Raw genomic sequence first — 18,174 nt, 5'->3', positions numbered from 1 at the left:
TTTTGATTTCAAGTAGGTAATGAAAGAGTGTTTAGAATCAGTTGATTATGATGAATTGTTAAAAATAAAAACAAAAGTTCCAAATGCAAAACTTCTATTTCTTCTTCTTTCTTCACCTTGATGGCGGGAAGTCTTCCACAGTCCGTTTCACAAGGCATTTTCTTTTGCGAACTGTGGAATCGACTCCCGGTGGAAGACCCCTGAGAGATACGACATCCAACTATTCAAAATTCGATTGTACTCCTCCCTCAAAGGCCGGCACACCCACTAAAAATGGGTGTCTATGGGCTGCGATGACTGCTCTTTTTGGGCGTACAGTAGGCCCAGGTCCTTTTTGCCCTATTATAAAAAAAAATAACATTAGGGAAGAGATTTATTTGTAGAACTTCAATGTAGTTCCAACTCGGGATAGGCCAACATACTATTGTCCATGGGTACTATGGCAAACAGCACATATTTAAAATAATTATCGCAAATTAATTAGAAGCCTGTCCAGCACATCCCTGACCCTTTTATAAAATAATATGCCTCGTTCTACGTATTATTAAAAATCCAAAAAAATTGTCGTATTGTTGCTTGAATTTTCTAAAGCTTTATCTTCATGAATACAGTGATTTTAAATTTTGTGATGGAACTGTGATGAAAAGCGATGATTTTCACTTTCCTAATAGTCAAGTGATGTTTCAATGAAGTAAGTGGAGTTGGACAATCGATCACAAAAATATTATTGTTATTAAAAAAAATGACAATGGACATAGAACCAGAGATACTGCGGAGGTTGAAGGACAAAGGTCGGAGGCGGTCGAGTATATTCTCTTTATTGAAACGAAAGGTTGTAAAGCAATCATCAGACCCGAGCAGTTTCCATACCTTGGACTTGGGGAGGAAGTATTCGGTGGACTCGGCAATTCACACCGGGATGGATGAAGTTTTTATTCCTTGTAATGGAGGTATGATAATGGTGCCTGGTGGTCAGGGATTGAATAATTAGGTTTAACCAATTCGACTTAGTATCCTTCAAGAAAAGAGCAATGTGAGCGGAGGTATCACTCAACATCAGATAAGCCTCCTGTTACATACAAAAGCGGAAATAACACAGAAACCTCTGGTAGATCTGAAGAATTTATTAAAGCTACGGTGGGGCATGGCACAAAAAATTTGGGAAACATTGCTGTAGTAATATAATGTAAATAATGTTTAGACTAATAACTAAATATTAACTATCTAGACTAACAACAATTAAGTACAGGATTCGTAAAAAGTCGACGGCGTGTGTCAGGCACTGGAGGCTGATCTAGGTGATCAGCCTCCTTGCCTATTAGATTTAAAAATTATCATGAAACAGATTGAGAAATGTGAGACCTAAAGAGGTTGTAGCGCCACTGATTCTTTTTTTAAAGATTGAATAATGGATTGATGATAAATCATAGGATGTAAGGATCACATTCAGTTTATGTTATTATATTTATTACTATTACACAACCTCCGACAGAAGGAAGGCTTCCAAATTCTCCCATTTGTGTCTCATCTTCGCTACAGTGTTCCCATCGTTTCCCGCTATTTCTTACATCATTTACCCAGGTTTCTGATGGCCGTCCTTCCTTTTCTTCCCACTGGGCCATTCCAAGTAAGGGTATTTGACCCATCTGTCATCACAAACGCGGGCAACGTGACCGGCCCATTTCCACTACGTTGGTACGTCTGTTTGAAACACAAGTTTTCTACTTTGTCTTTAATTGTCAAATGAACAATAGAACGCTCCAAAGCCCTTTGGGATACTCCAATCTTCATTAAAAAAAAAAGAAAAAAATTACATCTGACCCAAAACCTTGTGATTTCGATTAAAAAAATATTTGTTTAATACACTAAACAACTACATACATAAGTAATCTTTTGTCTTTAAGTATACGTGGCCATGTCAGAGAATAAAGCTAATTACACTATTATATGTAAGGTCGTTAAATATAATAAGACTTGAATTTGCCTGGAAAATAATGTTCTATCTAAAAGGCGATTTGCGAAGTAATTTTCATTAATACAATGCTATACCGCAACCTTTTCAAGATATAAATTCTTAAATAAATGTTTGGATATCCTGACGTTTTTGTCTGCAAGTTCGATAGTTCTCTCAATCTGTAGCGTTGATGTCCCAAACTTCAGATCGTCCAAATTCACTTCATACTTTGTGGCTGTGCTCCCGTCTTAAGGCCCTATACCAGCACGAATTGCTGTGTCAGTGTCTCGGGGTGGACTGCGGGGCGCAGTGAGAGAGCTGGAGCACTGAGGCGCGCCGGCCCGTAATAACAATTAGTTATGTAAAACATTAAATTAATGTAATTTTATAATTTTTTTTCCTGAAATGGAATTACTTGGCTTGCGATAAAATATATCGTGTCAATTTCAAAATCATGTTCTATATACATTTTCGACATAAAATGAATTCAAAGTGAAGAATTGGCTATGTTTGGATTTTTTTTTCTATCGATCGAAGTTATTTAAATCGTGTCTCAACCACATATTTTTTCTTTACTTCAAGAAACGATGACGAAAAAAGGATTTTTTGGAGTTTGACGACCAGATATAGGTCCTTAAGCCTTGCAATTGTATTATGAAACAATACAATGCCACTAACTGAACGCAAATACATATAATATATATAGGTTATGTACAAAAGTATATCTCATGAAAGGTTGTGTATTATTTAATTATTAATTAATAAAATATCCAGCATGCATAAAGTGACCATTTATTCTTTGACTCAAAACGGGACATTGGATTAATTTAGGTCAAACAATGAGTAGTCAATGAAAAGTTATTTATTTAGAAAAAGTTACGAATCACAAAATATAGGTACCCAAAATGTTTAGCTATATTTATATTTATCAGAAGAACAAATTTGTTTTAATATTGGTGACGATTTAAAATAAGAATGAAACTCTTGGCTCGTTTTTTTATATTCTGCTGCTTAAATTTTCGCGCGCTTTCTGAAAACTGGATAATTTTGCGTCCCACAGTTCCCACATTTCGGGGACAACGGGACTCGTAATTGGAAAAAGGGACAGTCGTGTACCGTTCAAAACGGGACGTCTGGTCACGTTAAGAATGCATGACTGGGCATTTAGTTTTTAAAATTTAGGAAATTATACAGCCCAGGGAATCTGTAGCATTTTATTGGCGTTTGAAATCCAAATTCGAAATTTTCTATTGATAAACACTTACTTATTGAATTTTTATACATGATTATTATATGTGTGTAACATGCACTGTACAAACAATATGAAAGACGTATTCACAATCTTATCTTTATCTTTATGTCCTTTCGCGTCATTAGGATTCATGGAGGATGTTTAAAAATAAATGCTGTTGATTATTATGATCTGTATTCATGTACAGCGTTTTTTAACTTTGCCGCGCACCACCACTATGTGGAACCAGCTGCCCACTGAAGTATTTCCCATTCGGCTTAGGCGCCGTCGAGAAAAGAGCGTACCAATTCTTTAAAGGCCGGCAACGTACTCGTCCTCTAGCATTGAGCCTGCCCGTTTGCACCCTGTTCTATTAAGAAATATTTACAATGACTTGCGGCAGACGTACCTTTAATACATGATCTATCCTGTGTTATTAAAAATAAACTGTTAGCAATGGAGCATAAGACCTTGAAAGATGGAAATATCAGTCATTTAAAAAGCACAGTCTCTAAAGATAAGAAAGACAGTTTAGATCAGATATGTATTTAAACTAAAATATATCTAATAACTATTTTTATTTATTTTTTCAAACTTATAGTTATTTTAAAATAAAGGAACACAACGTTTATTTCCTAAAAGTGTAGTACAAAGATCACATAATTGTTTTTTTTAAAGAGGGTAGCTTAAATTTTTTCTGTAAAAATATCGTAAAATGTGGATCACATAATTTCAATAAAGAGTATCGTAATATAAGTAAGGCAGAAGTTTCGAAAATAAAATATATTAAATTAACTCAGATCCTATACATTATTGTTTTTTTTAAAGAGGGTAGTTAATATTTTTCTATTAAAAAAAAACATTGTCACAAATTGGGGGTTACATAGTTTCAATAAGAGGATTTTAGAGCGTCGCGTTATAAATAGGGCAGTTGTTTCAAAAATAAAATACGTTAAATTAACACAAACATCGTATACATTATTAGAACTTTTTAAAATGAGGGTAGACGGTATTTTTTGGTAGTAGGCTTGTTATTGGCTCGAAATGTGTGATATTGCTAATTCACTAGTACCAATTAATTCGCTAGATGTCCTCATCCCGAATGTGTCTGCAGAACTAGCAGGTGCCGCGTCAGATACAGACAGCGAAGCCTCCAGGCAGGGGATGCCGGTGGTGTCGCTCAGTGCTGATCCCTTAGCCAGGAAACGGGAGGTTCTCAGTCGCATAGAGAGTCTCTACGTCGAAGACCCGGATCGGGAGATCGGAGTGGTAAGTTTTTTTTTATTTAAAAAAAAAAAGGCAAATACAGTAGTGTACAGTGCAGCCAGATTATTAGTTTTTGTTATCTGTGTTTTTTCTAAAGAAATCTTGCCTGAACAAGGTTTCCTAGAAGATAAATAATCTTGATAAGTAGTGAAAAGGACTGTTTAACTAAGTGATTTATATTTATGAATGTGTGTATTTATGAGTGTCTATGGGCGGGGTGGTATCACTTTACGTTAGGTTAGCCTCATGCCCGTTTGTCCCCTTTTATATTAAAAATAAATAATTATGTGCCTAAATAATAAGTATGTATTAAAGAGAAAAAAACTAACAAAAAAATAATCTTAAGAAGAATTTTTTTTATTGAATATAATCTATAAGGTCTAATAAATTTTATATATTTGTTTAGGTAACTTCACAAAAAATATTATTCCAAATGATAACAAAAAAAAATTCAATTTTTTTAAAATTCGTCTTAACTACAAATACAAAAAAAACATCTACTTAATTATAAATCTAAGCTATTATCGAATCCCTAAAACACAAAATAAATCAAAATCGGTTCAGCTCCAGGAGTTTAGTCACAAATACACGCTCAAAAGATTTATATATATAAAGATATATGAAAAGTACAATGAACTTTATAAATTTTTTTTATGATATTTGACTGTTTACCAATAAAGTGGTAATAAATTCATGGTTTTGGGATGTAGGATGTAAAATCCATGGCACTCTTGATGTATGGGAATGGAAATAATACATTATTTTCAGGCTGGTGAATTAGTAGAAGAAGTAGCAGAAGAGAACAAGTCGTTACTATGGTTCTTACTAAAGCAAGTGAGGCCGGGAATGGATTTGAGCAAAGTGGTTCTACCCACGTTTATTTTGGAGCCACGGTCGTTCCTGGATAAATTGTCTGATAACTATTATCACGCGGATTTATTAGGACAGTAAGTATGATTTTTGCTATGTGCCTATCCTTATGTGTATTATACCTTTATATATTATTACTTGTATTCAGTGAGATACTGCCACATCAGTCATGCTACAGTTGACAGAAGTGAAACTTCCTTGTAAATTAATTATTACTAAGGTAAAAGCAACAATTGATGATCGTGTACCAGTATATGATCACTATGTATTTGTATATCTATGTTTACACTGTTTACTCACTGAATACGTTGTAATGATAATATAAATAAATAAAAAATCTGCGCGCACAAGACGTTATGCGATAGAATTGCCATCTAAAGTTCTAATATGTAACAACTAAACGAATACATCAACCATTAGCGTGTATTTTTTCTCGATATCCCTTACTCTCTCTCAATCTTTCTTATTATTGCTCTACCCCACACCCACTTCACAGACGTGGAGAAGGGACGAAAAGAACTGACAATACTCTCCATTATTTTTATAATTTTAATCAATTCCAGGGCTCAAATTCTAGAAGACCCATACCAAAGGTTCAAAGGTGTCCTTCGTTGGTACCTATCAGGTCTCTACCGGAAGCCCAAAGGTCTCAAAAAGCCATACAATCCAGTCCTTGGAGAAACCTTCCGATGTTGCTGGCGACACAAGAATGATACCTACACGTATTATATAGCTGAGCAGGTATGTTATAAATTTATAAAAAGTGGGTAGTACGAAAATTTCAGATTTTTTGGCGGTAGTTTTGTGTTTTCATTAATTTTATCAAATGTTTGCTCCATATATTTTTGATCAAAAAGCTATTATCTGAATTTTCTACATTAGACGTGAAATACAAATATGACTACTCCTTTATATTACTTTAAGAAACAGTTTCTGAAAAAACTTTCGCAAATCTTAATCTCACTGTGAGCCCTCTGTGTCTGACTCGTGGCGACTTTTTTGTCACAGTGACAGTTTTTATGACAGACTTGCAAGTGGAATCCCATCAATTAACAGTTACAATACATGCATTTATTTCGTAATCCTAAAGCTAACAAAAAAAAGGGTGCGTGTACTTATGTACGCGCGTAAGAAGTTATACTTCTTTGGCATTATTAAAAATAGTTTTTGATTGAATGCAAATTATTAATTACAATTAAATAATCAAAGACTGGAAAAGGAGTCATTATAGTCAATAAAGTTCAGTTTACATTTGAAAAATTAAGTACATAAATATTTATCATTATTCTCTTACATTAAGGGTAACATAAATTCTATTATTATTCGAATATTGTTTTTAAAGTATATCCAATGCCGTAGCATCTTCCGTGGGCAACTTCATTCTGTTAATTTTGTGTCACGGCGCGCGCACGTTGTAAAATTTCACTCTCATCAATTTTTCACTTCAAAAATATGTATAAAAACAATTACACCAAAAATATAGCCAAAGTTGGAATACATATTTACAAAAAGGTTCTAATAAAAGGGAAAATCAATAAAAATTATTCAATACAACTAAGTAATACCTATTTTGACTATGATATTTTTTTCTTTCCAGGTTTCACATCATCCCCCAGTTTCGGCGTTTTATATATCGAATAGGAAAGATGGATTCGTTATAGAGGGTAGTCTGTTAGCTAGGTCTAAGTTTTATGGTATGTATTTTTTTTTTTACAATTCACACCAATTGACCTAGTCCCATGCTAAGCTGGTGAAGCTTGTGTTATGGGTACTATGGGATATATACATATTATAAATAGATAGACATATAAATACATATTTAAACACCCAAGACCTAAGCACAACACCAATATTGTTTACATTTTTATCTTGTAATACCTCCGAAGATATAATTATATTTTTAATTCCCATAATGTACACGAGTTTCAATTCTACATTTACAAACGTTTAGTTGCTGTGTTTGTTGTTATAGAGTCTGGCTAATGAAAGAAGATAATGAAAAAGCGCGGAAAATTAAAAAAAAAAGTATGGTATCCCTAAAAGTTTGATATATTTTGTCGATTAAACTTAATTGATACTTGATTTTATTTTATGATTTTTTACATCGATAGTAACTGTATTTCTATAAAATTAAATACTATACCTATTTAGTATTTTACTATTGATAATTAAAATGACTAGCATTGCACGGAAAACTAAAACTATGTTTGTTATAAAACACAACTTTATTCGGAATAATCAAATCCTGCGAAAGAAACGAAATATTCTATCAAATAAAACAAAATTTAGGCTATTTTGTTAACTATTCGGAAAAAATATAATAGAAATAAAAATGAGTAATTGCATGAAGTTTCAAGACAATAAAACATACTAACCTAAGAAATTCAATGACATTCTGTGTTGCCATCCGAAAGTTTTCAAATAATTCAATTATCTTTCATTAGCCAGACTATAGTAACGTTATAATGGTTACCATGGTGATGAATAATTTAAATCAACGTTTTATACAAAGCAGTTATAAAAAGATTTGCAAGTAAATTGAAAAACTTATTTTTTTTTTAATTTCAGGTAACTCAACGTCCGCCATTTTGGAGGGGTGCGCGCGAATACATTTACTAAATTGGGGGGAGACGTATATCACAACAGCGCCGTATGCGCATTGTAAGGGAATTGTTATTGGTACACTTAGTATGGAGCTTGGGGGAAAGGTAGGACAAACAACTTTTTACAATTGTTTTAATAGGCTTCTGATTCTCAAGTAATATATAATGGTTTGTGCGATTATAGTTACACTGTAAGAAAATGCCAGTTCTTTTAATTTAAAATTCCAGATTTCAAGTGATTCTTTTTGACAATTTTTTTCAAAAAATCACCGAATAATCCTTTTAGGTTAGATTTTTTTTAGTTTAATGGGAACAAAATCTGAATTCTGAATCTTTTTATCCATTTATCAAAAAAAGAGTGTGTGTACTTATGTACACGCGTTAGAAGTTATACTTCTTTGGCGTATGGAAAAAAATAACTAAAATGCAGTAGTGATTAACGATAAATATTAAAATTATTATTAGTAAATACTATCACCGTCGTATATGAAATTGATTTAATAAAAACACCAAAATAATATTTATTTATTCACACTGTTTAATTGTACTGTTACGAAATACGTGTTCTAAATATAAAAATACTAGAATATACAACTTGAACATAGTTATTATCGATTTTCATGCCACTCCTAGAACTAACTTCATTCTGTTAATTTTGTGTCACGGTGCGCGCGCATCGTAAAATTTCACTCTCATCAATTTTTAATAACGCGCCTAAAGAAGTATAACTTCAAAAAATAATAATTAGTAAATGAATTTTGAATTTTATTTCAGGTGCACATAATATGTCAGGAAACTGGATATCAAGCGGATGTAGAATTTAAACTGAGGGTGAGTTCTGACGGGTTTTCAAGATTAAATCTACGGAATTACGGAATTGCCAATTGTCAGACATTGACAACTTGACAGCTCTTGCAAATCGCTTATATGTGACACAGTAATATGTATTTATTAATTTTTGCCAGCGTTAAAGATACACTGCTACAGGGACTAAACTTTTTAAATTGGTTTTGATTTTCTTTTTAATAATTTTTACTATTTGTAGGTTAAGAAAATTTTAAATACAAGATTGTAAAATATATGAAATATGTTAATTAAATAAATGTATTAATTATGCGTTATTGTGAATTAATCTGGGTATGATTTGCAATGAATTCTTTGATTATCTACGACAAATAATGTACCCGTACAATGCAATAATAAAGAAAAGTGATTTCAGACAAGCTTATTGGTATATCTATAGTTTAAATGGTTACCATTTAAACCAAGTACTTTATATATATATTTTAAATCAAATCAAAATCATTTATTTATTTAGGTAACACAATGTACACTTATGAACGTCAAAAATAAATACATATTAAATGCTTCTAATTTTACATTTAGTTAAATGTTCTAATGTTATTTTTCAGTCTTTTCTCGGTGGCGCGGACCAAACAAATGCTATATCGGGAAGGATAAAACGTGGTAAAGACACAATCGCGACCGTCGAGGGATATTGGGACGGACGGATCGATATTAAAGATAAGAAAACTGGGGTGAGTAGCTTAAAGATTGATAAATAAATCATTTGAACCTTTGCGTTTCATATATTAACTAGCATATCATGAAATTGAAATGTTTTATTATATCTTTACATTAAATAGAACGGGTAAAATGTAAAGGCCACAATCTTTAAATAAAAAAGTGCGTGCGTACAAAATACACATGTCAGAAGTGAAACTTCTTTGGCAAACTAATTTATGTCTTGTTCATATTTATACATTTTCGAGACTTAGAGGGAGGGAAAAAGGAAGATATGTTAGTAATTTAATTAATTTAATTGTCATTAATTAAATATTAAGTGTAGAAAATTAATACAAATAATCATTTGAGATTTCAATAAATTATTTTGCATAAAATATAAAATACTAATATTTCATAAATTCTCTTTACGAAATTTAATTTTAACATAATTTATATAATGTAATTCGCCCTTCTTACTATCTAAATCACTCTCTCCCTTTTCTTCGACAAAAACGCTGCACATCTTCGTGACGTTCCTTAAAATTTTTACCCTCATGCGCCTAAAGAAGTTTCACTTCAATAATATTGTCGGATAACTGGCGCGACTGGTTTCCCGCGTCGCCCGAAGCACCGTCAAGTATTGCGGCCTTTCATCCCTGACTTAGGCCGTGGGGTCTTAAAGACATTTAATAAATAAATAAAATAGTGTTGCCAACGTATGAAACCTTATTTAGACTCTAAAATGAAAACATGATGGTTCTCATACGTGTACGACATTCTAATTCTTATGTAAATGCAATAGATCAGTCTTTCAATTGTCAAATGAAGAACCAGACAGTGTAACTTGACCTGTACTTTGGTGCGGGTTTTTTTTTTAGAATTTTTTTTTAATATAAATAAAGTAAAAAATATTTTCAAAATTGTCTTAGTTAAAGGTACCTGTTTGTACGATGAGCAAAATGTACAGCCTTGGCTCGTACAATAGAAAGTGGTACATTCAGATTTATTTATAAATAGCGACCCGCCCTGGCTTCGTGCAGGTGCAATGCTGATACTAAATTTAAAGTGCTATAGGGAGGAGCGCGGCCTCCGAAAATATTTATTTAAATCATATGCTGTGAAGGGCCATATAGATCTATATAAAATAAACAATGTATTTAAGGTATTTAATTGGGTAAGGATTAATGCTGTATTGGTTAAAATCGCTCCGGAAATTAGCCATTATTTGTCGTAAAAAGTAAATGACAAAAAATTATATTGTGGGATATCCATAAGAGATAGACATATACCATCGAGAAGTTTTCTGTAGACCTTTTCAATGTGTACAATACTTAGTACATTATTTTGATAAATCTCGTAGGGTTCAGCTTGCGTTTGCAATGTACGCGGAAAAAATTTAATTATTTTTTCCGCTTTTAAAATTTCTCAAAATGGATGTTATTATCCTCTTCAATCACTCTATCTATTAAAAAAACAGCATAATAATCCGTAGGTAGTTTTAAATATCATGATATAGGGACAGAGAAAGCGACTTTGTTTTATACTATGTAGTGATAAATCAGCCTTTTAAAAATAGGCATGCAATATCATATTAATTATCATAATGTCTTAATAATTAAGTTACTTATAACGGTTGTCAAATTTGTGGTCTATATACTCTTCTAATAAAGGCACCTTCCCTTTGAAAATTTAATCAAATTAAATATTAACCAGAAATTTGTTTATAGGACGAAACAAGTCTTCTAGACGTATCAGTATTAAAAGAGCAGCGACTGCCTCGGTACTTGGTGGATATCGAGAAACAACACGAGTGGGAATCCCAAAGACTGTGGGTCAAAGTCTCCGAAGCCATATTGAGTGAGGATCAGGTATGCTGTCACTCCTATATGTCAAAATCCAATGCATTTCTGACACACGGCAGGTGAATGTCAGAGTAGGATGTTTCTGAATCATGTTAGAATTATAATAATCGTGTTAAGCGGAGGGCATTCCTTACCGACTTTAAAAAAGGAAGGTTTTCAGTGTGTTATAATATATTGTTAGCCATCATTTGTGTTAATTGTATGTCCTAGCAGCTCTGCGATTATGTAACTCACTTTTCGAACTCACACAGCGGTTTTCGCGTCGGCGGTTGCTCTGAAATCAGTCGTGAAGCAGTCATTCTGATAAACAATAAACTACAAGCTCCCACCTTTTCAGAATGCCAAATCATAAAATGACTGCTTCACGACTGATTTCAGAGCAACCGCCGATGCGAAAACCGCTGTGTGATTTCGAAAAGTGAGTTACATAATCGCAGGGCAGGAATTGTTCGCTAGGTGAGGGGTATCGGGTTCGATTTCCGGTCAGAGCGCAAGTTTATTTATATATTTTTTTTTGTTCGCTTGAGTGAATCGACCAAAACAAACATTTGTGGCGTACGCTGAGCAACACTGCCGCAAGGTTCAGCACTCTGGTGGATTCTCACGTTAAGATTACTAAATAACGGGCATAAAATTCCATGCAACAGAAAACAAATATAATTTCGTTCCCTTGTATTTTTCAGGTGCTAGCGACTGAACAGAAAACGATAATTGAAGAGGCGCAACGTGCACGTGCACGTAATCAGCTAACAACATGGACGCCGAGACTGTTCCATAGCGATACTAGAGCTGTGCCGCCAGAAGGTATTGACAATCAAATTAATTTGAAAAGGGTTAGGGCCGATTTACATTATCTTAGTGTTTAGGAGGGTATTTTAGTACAAGTTGAAAGGCAAGTTCTTTAGTGCTTTAGTGCGTTGCGAGTGAACGTTTACATTTCTTCCAGTAGAGTATCATTACAGCGCCACAATGAACGCGCAACGAAAGGTCGGCAAATACGCTCTATTCTACGCAAAATACTAACTGTTGTTATGGAACAAATAGAAGACGAGATTTTATTCGAAATAAATAAACTAAATATAAATAATAAATAAAATAGCTTCTTTTAAGGCAGTGTATGCCGAATGCCTAGTCGGTTTGTTTTTGTATAAATTGTTTTTAACGTTCCACAAACATTCTTGAACAACATATTCAGACACAAATTTGATAGTTGTATCTTCCTACCATTTAGCCATCTTTAAAAATCAAAAAACGCACGCGTTTCACGGCACTTATGCACTCTCCTAAAGATTTGACTAAATTACGTGTTTACACACAACGAGGGAAGATCTCGAGGGTTGCGCGGGCGCGGGAGGGGTATCACTTGAAACAAAAATAAAAAAGCGATTCTATTTTGATTCAACTTGAAAGTCAAGTAGAACCGTACTAAAGCAAGTAGCGTTTACATGTTTGAACTAAAGTACTATCCTAAAGCACTCTGCTATACACTAAGATAATGTAAATCGGCCCTTAATGACTACCTAGACGACAGAAACGCGTGGCAATAGTTCTAGTTATATTGTTATAATTTGTTTTGTTATCTTTGAAGTGTTGTGAATATGTGTGTAATGGTGAATGTGGTAAATCACAGAACAGATTTTTTTTTACTTAGGGAGCGTTCAAGTATTACGTAACGCAATTTTTGGAGATTATCGAACCCCCCCCCCCCCCCCCTGGACTCGCCGTAACGTTTTTCAGTACCTAAGTACAGTACTGTACCCAAGTCTAGTAAAGCGCTTCGTGACCACCTTGTGTTAGTTACTATTATGTGGTGTAAGTAGAAAATAATACTAACAATAACGCGTAATTCAATCCCCGCCCCGCATCGTAACGTTTTACAAAATTACCCCCCCCCCCTCCCAAAACGCGTTACGTAATACTTAAACGCTCCCTTATGTAACTTTAATGACGTTGTGGTTTATGACATTTTCCTTTGAATAATTGTAATGTAGAGGGAGGGTAAAACTTGCTGAGTTTCTTGCCCGTTCTTCTCAGAACAAGGCCTGGTAGTTTTGCGAACTGATGGCGTAGTCTTGCTCTTTCGCGAATTTTTTAAATGTTTTTGACATTCATAAGCATGCCCATGACCATGGACACTCACGTTGCCAGAAATCCCAAAAGTTCGTTGCTGGCCTTTTAAGAATTAATAAATAATCATGCAGATATGTATGTGCAGCACGAAGTTTCCTATAAATATTTTTCCTTATTTATTATATTATATATAGATATTATATTTATTATTCCTTATTTATTTATTATATTATTATTTGGATTTTTTTCAACAATTTCAAAGTACCAAAGTTCAAATTTATCTGCCATTAACGCTTTATGCTAGAATTATCACATATGTCAAACTGGTCAAAGTGTAGGACTTTTTTAATGTTTTTTTATAATTTTTAGGAATCATCGACCAAGGATGGAAATACAATCATACAGATACAAGGTAAGATATCTATAATTCACCACTTTAAAAAATAAATAGCCATAAACCATCTGGGAAAAATTTCGCATCGAATGGCAGTAGTTTTCATGTCGATACGATCAGTGGTTTAGGCGTGAAGGAGCCTCAAACATAACAAACAAACATATAGATATGCGAACTTTAGATTGTACCACCATAACATTTTGTATATTCTTGCAAATAAATTATTATTATATAAACCCACAATATTTTCAGTCCCTGGCAACCGGAAGAGATAATAGAGTATGAGGACGATTTCATAATAACGTCCATAAAAACTGGTGCATCCATGGGCACAAGCAACGAGGCGAGGCTCCGGGAGTTGTCGCATCGTGCTTCGGACTCCGAGAGTCATGACGACTTGGCTAGGAGATCTAAGACTTCTACGTAAGTACCTGTTCCTGATCTTTCTCTTCTTCAGTCGATTTGAAGGTCTACTCCTCCCTGTCTACGGCAAGCCTCAATCTGTGGTAAGACATGTAAGAGCGTTTACTAGATCGGATCCATATTTTCTTGACATAGTGGTCCATGGTGCAATTACTGCAATTTACACAACCCCCCCCCCTTCCCCCCAAACCCCTTGTTAGCAAAAGTAAGCAAAGCTCTCAAACATAATAGTACATAAAAGTATTAATTTTTTTGTAGGAATCCTCGAAAATCCTCGAAAATTTCGTTTACAAGCATAGACAATGTGTGGGTAATATGTGTAAATAAGTAAATAATTACTGTTGACGTAGTTACCACATTAGAAAATCAAAGATTTGTTTTTTTGTTGAAAGTAATGTTTCATGTTTGTTTGAATGTGTATTTAATTATTAGCTATTATGTAAAGTATATAACTAGCTGTAGTAAATTTATTGCTTAAACATGTGATGAGGATCACGTTACAGATCCTTACAAAAATTAAAAAAAAAACTTTTTTTGAATTTTCGTTCTCTCTCTGTCGCTCTTGAATTAAAAGTTATAAAAGTAAAAGTTATTAATAAATGAGCAAAAGAAAATCTTTATTATTTCTTGAGGAATAAATAATTGTCTAACAGGCAATTTAAATATATATATTTAATATATATACTATAAGAATATAGTTGTATTTGTTTTTATGCCCTATCCGCTTAGCTCCTTCTCTATCTTCTTTTAAATCTCTACTGTACAAGCATTACCTGTCCACATCGTATCCCAAATATTTGTACTAACTGATCTGAAATTATCGTGATTCATGTGTTTTTACAGTCCTTGTAATTGTTTACATGTTTTAATTGCTTTTTTTCCTCCATTCTTTATGTCTAAGTAATTAATACCTTATGTACTTTTGAACGTAACTTAATTTTTACCTCACAGTTTTTTGAAAGAGATAGCTCAAAAGCGATAAAGCCATCAGTTTTCCTCCTTTTCATTTAAATATTTTAATAGATGTTTTAGTATTTTATTGGAGTGTAAATAAGTATTTTTCAACACTGATTTAAACGCCAAAATAAATGTTAAATACTCTTTTCAGCCGCACATTAAAACAAACGCTACACTCGATAGACTCGACGCTACGGGAACAATCAATCGCCATAGAAAGATTAACGAAAAGTGTTGAAATGTTAAACGAAGGACAGAGGGCAGCTGCCTTTCACCCACAAAATGTTGCCAGAATACCCACAGCCTCACATTCTTGGGACCTTTTCGGTGGATTTGTACTCGCTATGGTGTTACAGGCCCTTTTAAATTGGATCTTCCACCAAAGAGAGCAGAGGGACTAGTCCAAATCATTTTGTAGACGTTTTGACTATTGCCGTCCCGCTCACGCTTGTTAGAATGAGCGAGACGGCGATAGTTTGAGATTTTTGGCATGTGTGAAAATACGTCGTTGACGATTTGTTAATTTATCGATGATGACAGCTGACAGCTGATGTTTTGACAGCAGGAATGTCGTCTATACATACTTGCCTATAGCTTTTGTGAATTGTATATTATTAATTTAGATATTCAGAGCTTATCGATAAAATAATTTTTATCAATAATTATTATATTGCTCGAATTGCGATTTTTTTTTATTGTTCAAGTCAAAAATATACGCCTTGAGATTTTACGATGACATATTTTTGGTTCTTTTCACTTCGGTATATAAATTATTTTAATGTTACTAAAACAATAAATCCTTAGGTAAATACAATTATTATGCATCTATATTTTTGATTTGTACAATATACGCCAAATATATTATTAATAAAATACAATAATCTATATATAAAAAAATTGTGTGCGGAGTATTTAATAATAGAATGCTATTTTCGGAGCTTTATAATTATGTAGCTGTCATTATACATACTCTGCATACAAAACACTTTGACAGGTCTGTCAACGTCCAGTTTGGCGCCGAAATTACTGTCAGTAATGCCGCGCGGGATCTCGCAAGTTTAACGAAAACTTTGTCGTGGATTCCCGCTTGTTATTATCATAGTTTTAGATTCCCTAAAGTAATGTTTGAATCGCTTGATTTTTTTAATACAGCATACCAACGGTTCATTGGGCCGTGAAGTTTTATAAACGCTACTGTCTATGGATTCCACAGTTTGCTTATAGACAATATTTTCTCACGTCAGCGGGGGCCTAGCTGATTATTTTACATTCAGACTCGAGACTTAACGCCAAGATCTTGAAGGTCAAAATAGTATTGGATTGTTAGTCTGCGTTATAATTTACATTATATTTTGTAATCATAAAAGTTATTCGGTATGACAAAATTGTTTTTGAATCATAGTCTGCGCTTGACTACACAAATTTTCGTAATTACAGTAACAAATTTGATATTAATTTCTAGAATTAGACTAGCGCGTATATTAACTTGTTTTTCGAAATAGCTTAGTGCCTGAACGATACTTAAAATCGAATAGTTAACGTAATAGTATACTAAAGTATGGAAAACATGCACCAACTAAACGGAAATAAACAAACTGTATGGAAAATCGAGCTGTCAAAACATTGACGTATACTGGATGGATGAAACTTACGTCAAAACGTTTAAACCTTCACGGCTCAATGTATAGAATTGAATTGAGACACTTTTATACTTCGTATTAATAAGCGGTAAATTATTCCTAATAAATTCTTTTATCACATTCCCTGCACGCTTTGGAACATTTTACGTCCAATTGGATTGCAATTCTAAGGGTTTTGTGGTTTTCAAATATACCATTCAGAACTTTTTTCTGTTTCTGTTCTCCTTTAATTTTTGGAGATTATTGACACACCATGTATCTCGCCTATTTTTAAAACTGTACCCAAGTATAGTAAAACGTTTCGTGACCACCTAGTGACTCTTTAGTTACTATTATGTGGTGTAAGTCGAAAAAAATATTAACTTTAACGCGTAATTTAATCCCCACCCCGCATCGTAACGTTTTACAAAAGGAACAAAAAAATACGTTACGTAAAGCTTCAATGCTCCCTTTTTCATCGTTGGGTGTTTTACAGAAACTGGCAATCCAAGAAAATCAAGCTTGCCATATGCGAACGTTCCCAAAATACGACTATATATATATTAATAATATTGTTTTTTAGTATATTGTATTAGTATAAATACGAAAGCGTGTTTGTTACGCTGTGACGAAAGTTTTAATGGATTTTGATAAAAATCGATTTTTGTGAAGCCTTTGATTGGGTAATAGACATTTTTGGCTCAGCTAATGCTAAAGCTAATTGATAAATCTTAATAAATGGACATAGTCTTTTCGTCAAAACAATGAGAGAGAGTGATGGGTCGCTCACTGTTATATTAATAAGAAAGCGTCTTCTTTAATACTGGTAGTAACAAAATATAAGAACTAGGTAGAAAAATCTCGACGACAAAATATACGTTTTTAAGTTCCGTATAGAAAAATATGTACAATGTCGTACGATCCATCAATTCCGAGGTTTTTGTATGCAGCTTCGATGATGTCGCAGCTGATGTCCCAACCTATGCGCATAACTCGGTCTATTCCAACACGTCACTTAAACATCAATCTAGAAATGAAAAACCTCTTTCTATTTGATAAATGGTAAATGGAAATGGCCGGCAATGCACTCTGGGTGTCTATGGGCGATGACTGCCCTTTTTGGGTACCCCATAGGCCGGTCCGTTCTATAAAAAAAAAAAAAAAAAAAAACTGACTTGAGAAATTCCCGCTTGAGATTGAAGTCAAGAACACTAGGAGTTACAGAGTACCCGTGTACTGCTTTGAATATTTTTATTGTTAAATTTTTTACGTTGCGTCTTTAGCTTTGAGAAATAGATGTGGGTTTGATATAAAATCTAGACCGATAGCGAGACATCAAATTTTGTAGTCCCTCAACACTCTAATACAATTTTCGATATCACAAAACCCTTTTCAAATTTAATACGCCATTGCCCAATT

The 18,174-nt window shown here is 33.5% G+C and overlaps 1 protein-coding gene across 3 annotated transcripts in view; it reads left to right on the top strand.

Annotated features, from left to right (window-relative positions):
• LOC125061221 (oxysterol-binding protein-related protein 8) overlaps positions 1-15,872 on the top strand; it is a 42,885-nt gene extending 27,013 nt beyond the window's left edge. For 2 of the 3 annotated variants that reach the window (XM_047666525.1, XM_047666528.1), the window contains 12 exons: positions 4,300-4,454; positions 5,220-5,398; positions 5,885-6,062; positions 6,919-7,015; positions 7,890-8,029; positions 8,699-8,755; positions 9,337-9,462; positions 11,158-11,298; positions 11,976-12,096; positions 13,732-13,774; positions 14,009-14,179; positions 15,288-15,872. In XM_047666525.1, coding sequence (XP_047522481.1) covers positions 4,300-4,454; positions 5,220-5,398; positions 5,885-6,062; positions 6,919-7,015; positions 7,890-8,029; positions 8,699-8,755; positions 9,337-9,462; positions 11,158-11,298; positions 11,976-12,096; positions 13,732-13,774; positions 14,009-14,179; positions 15,288-15,537 — 1,658 coding nt within the window. In that variant the 3' untranslated portion in view covers positions 15,538-15,872. Of the gene's footprint in view, positions 1-4,272; positions 4,455-5,219; positions 5,399-5,884; positions 6,063-6,918; positions 7,016-7,889; positions 8,030-8,698; positions 8,756-9,336; positions 9,463-11,157; positions 11,299-11,975; positions 12,097-13,731; positions 13,775-14,008; positions 14,180-15,287 lie in introns of all 3 variants that reach the window. The other variant, XM_047666527.1, reaches the window with a different exon arrangement.
• Positions 15,873-18,174: the final 2,302 nt, after the last annotated feature.

This window comes from Pieris napi, chromosome 23 (assembly GCF_905475465.1).
Source record: "Pieris napi chromosome 23, ilPieNapi1.2, whole genome shotgun sequence".
NCBI lineage: Eukaryota > Metazoa > Arthropoda > Insecta > Lepidoptera > Pieridae > Pieris > Pieris napi.
This window is presented reverse-complemented; position numbering and strand designations above follow the sequence as displayed.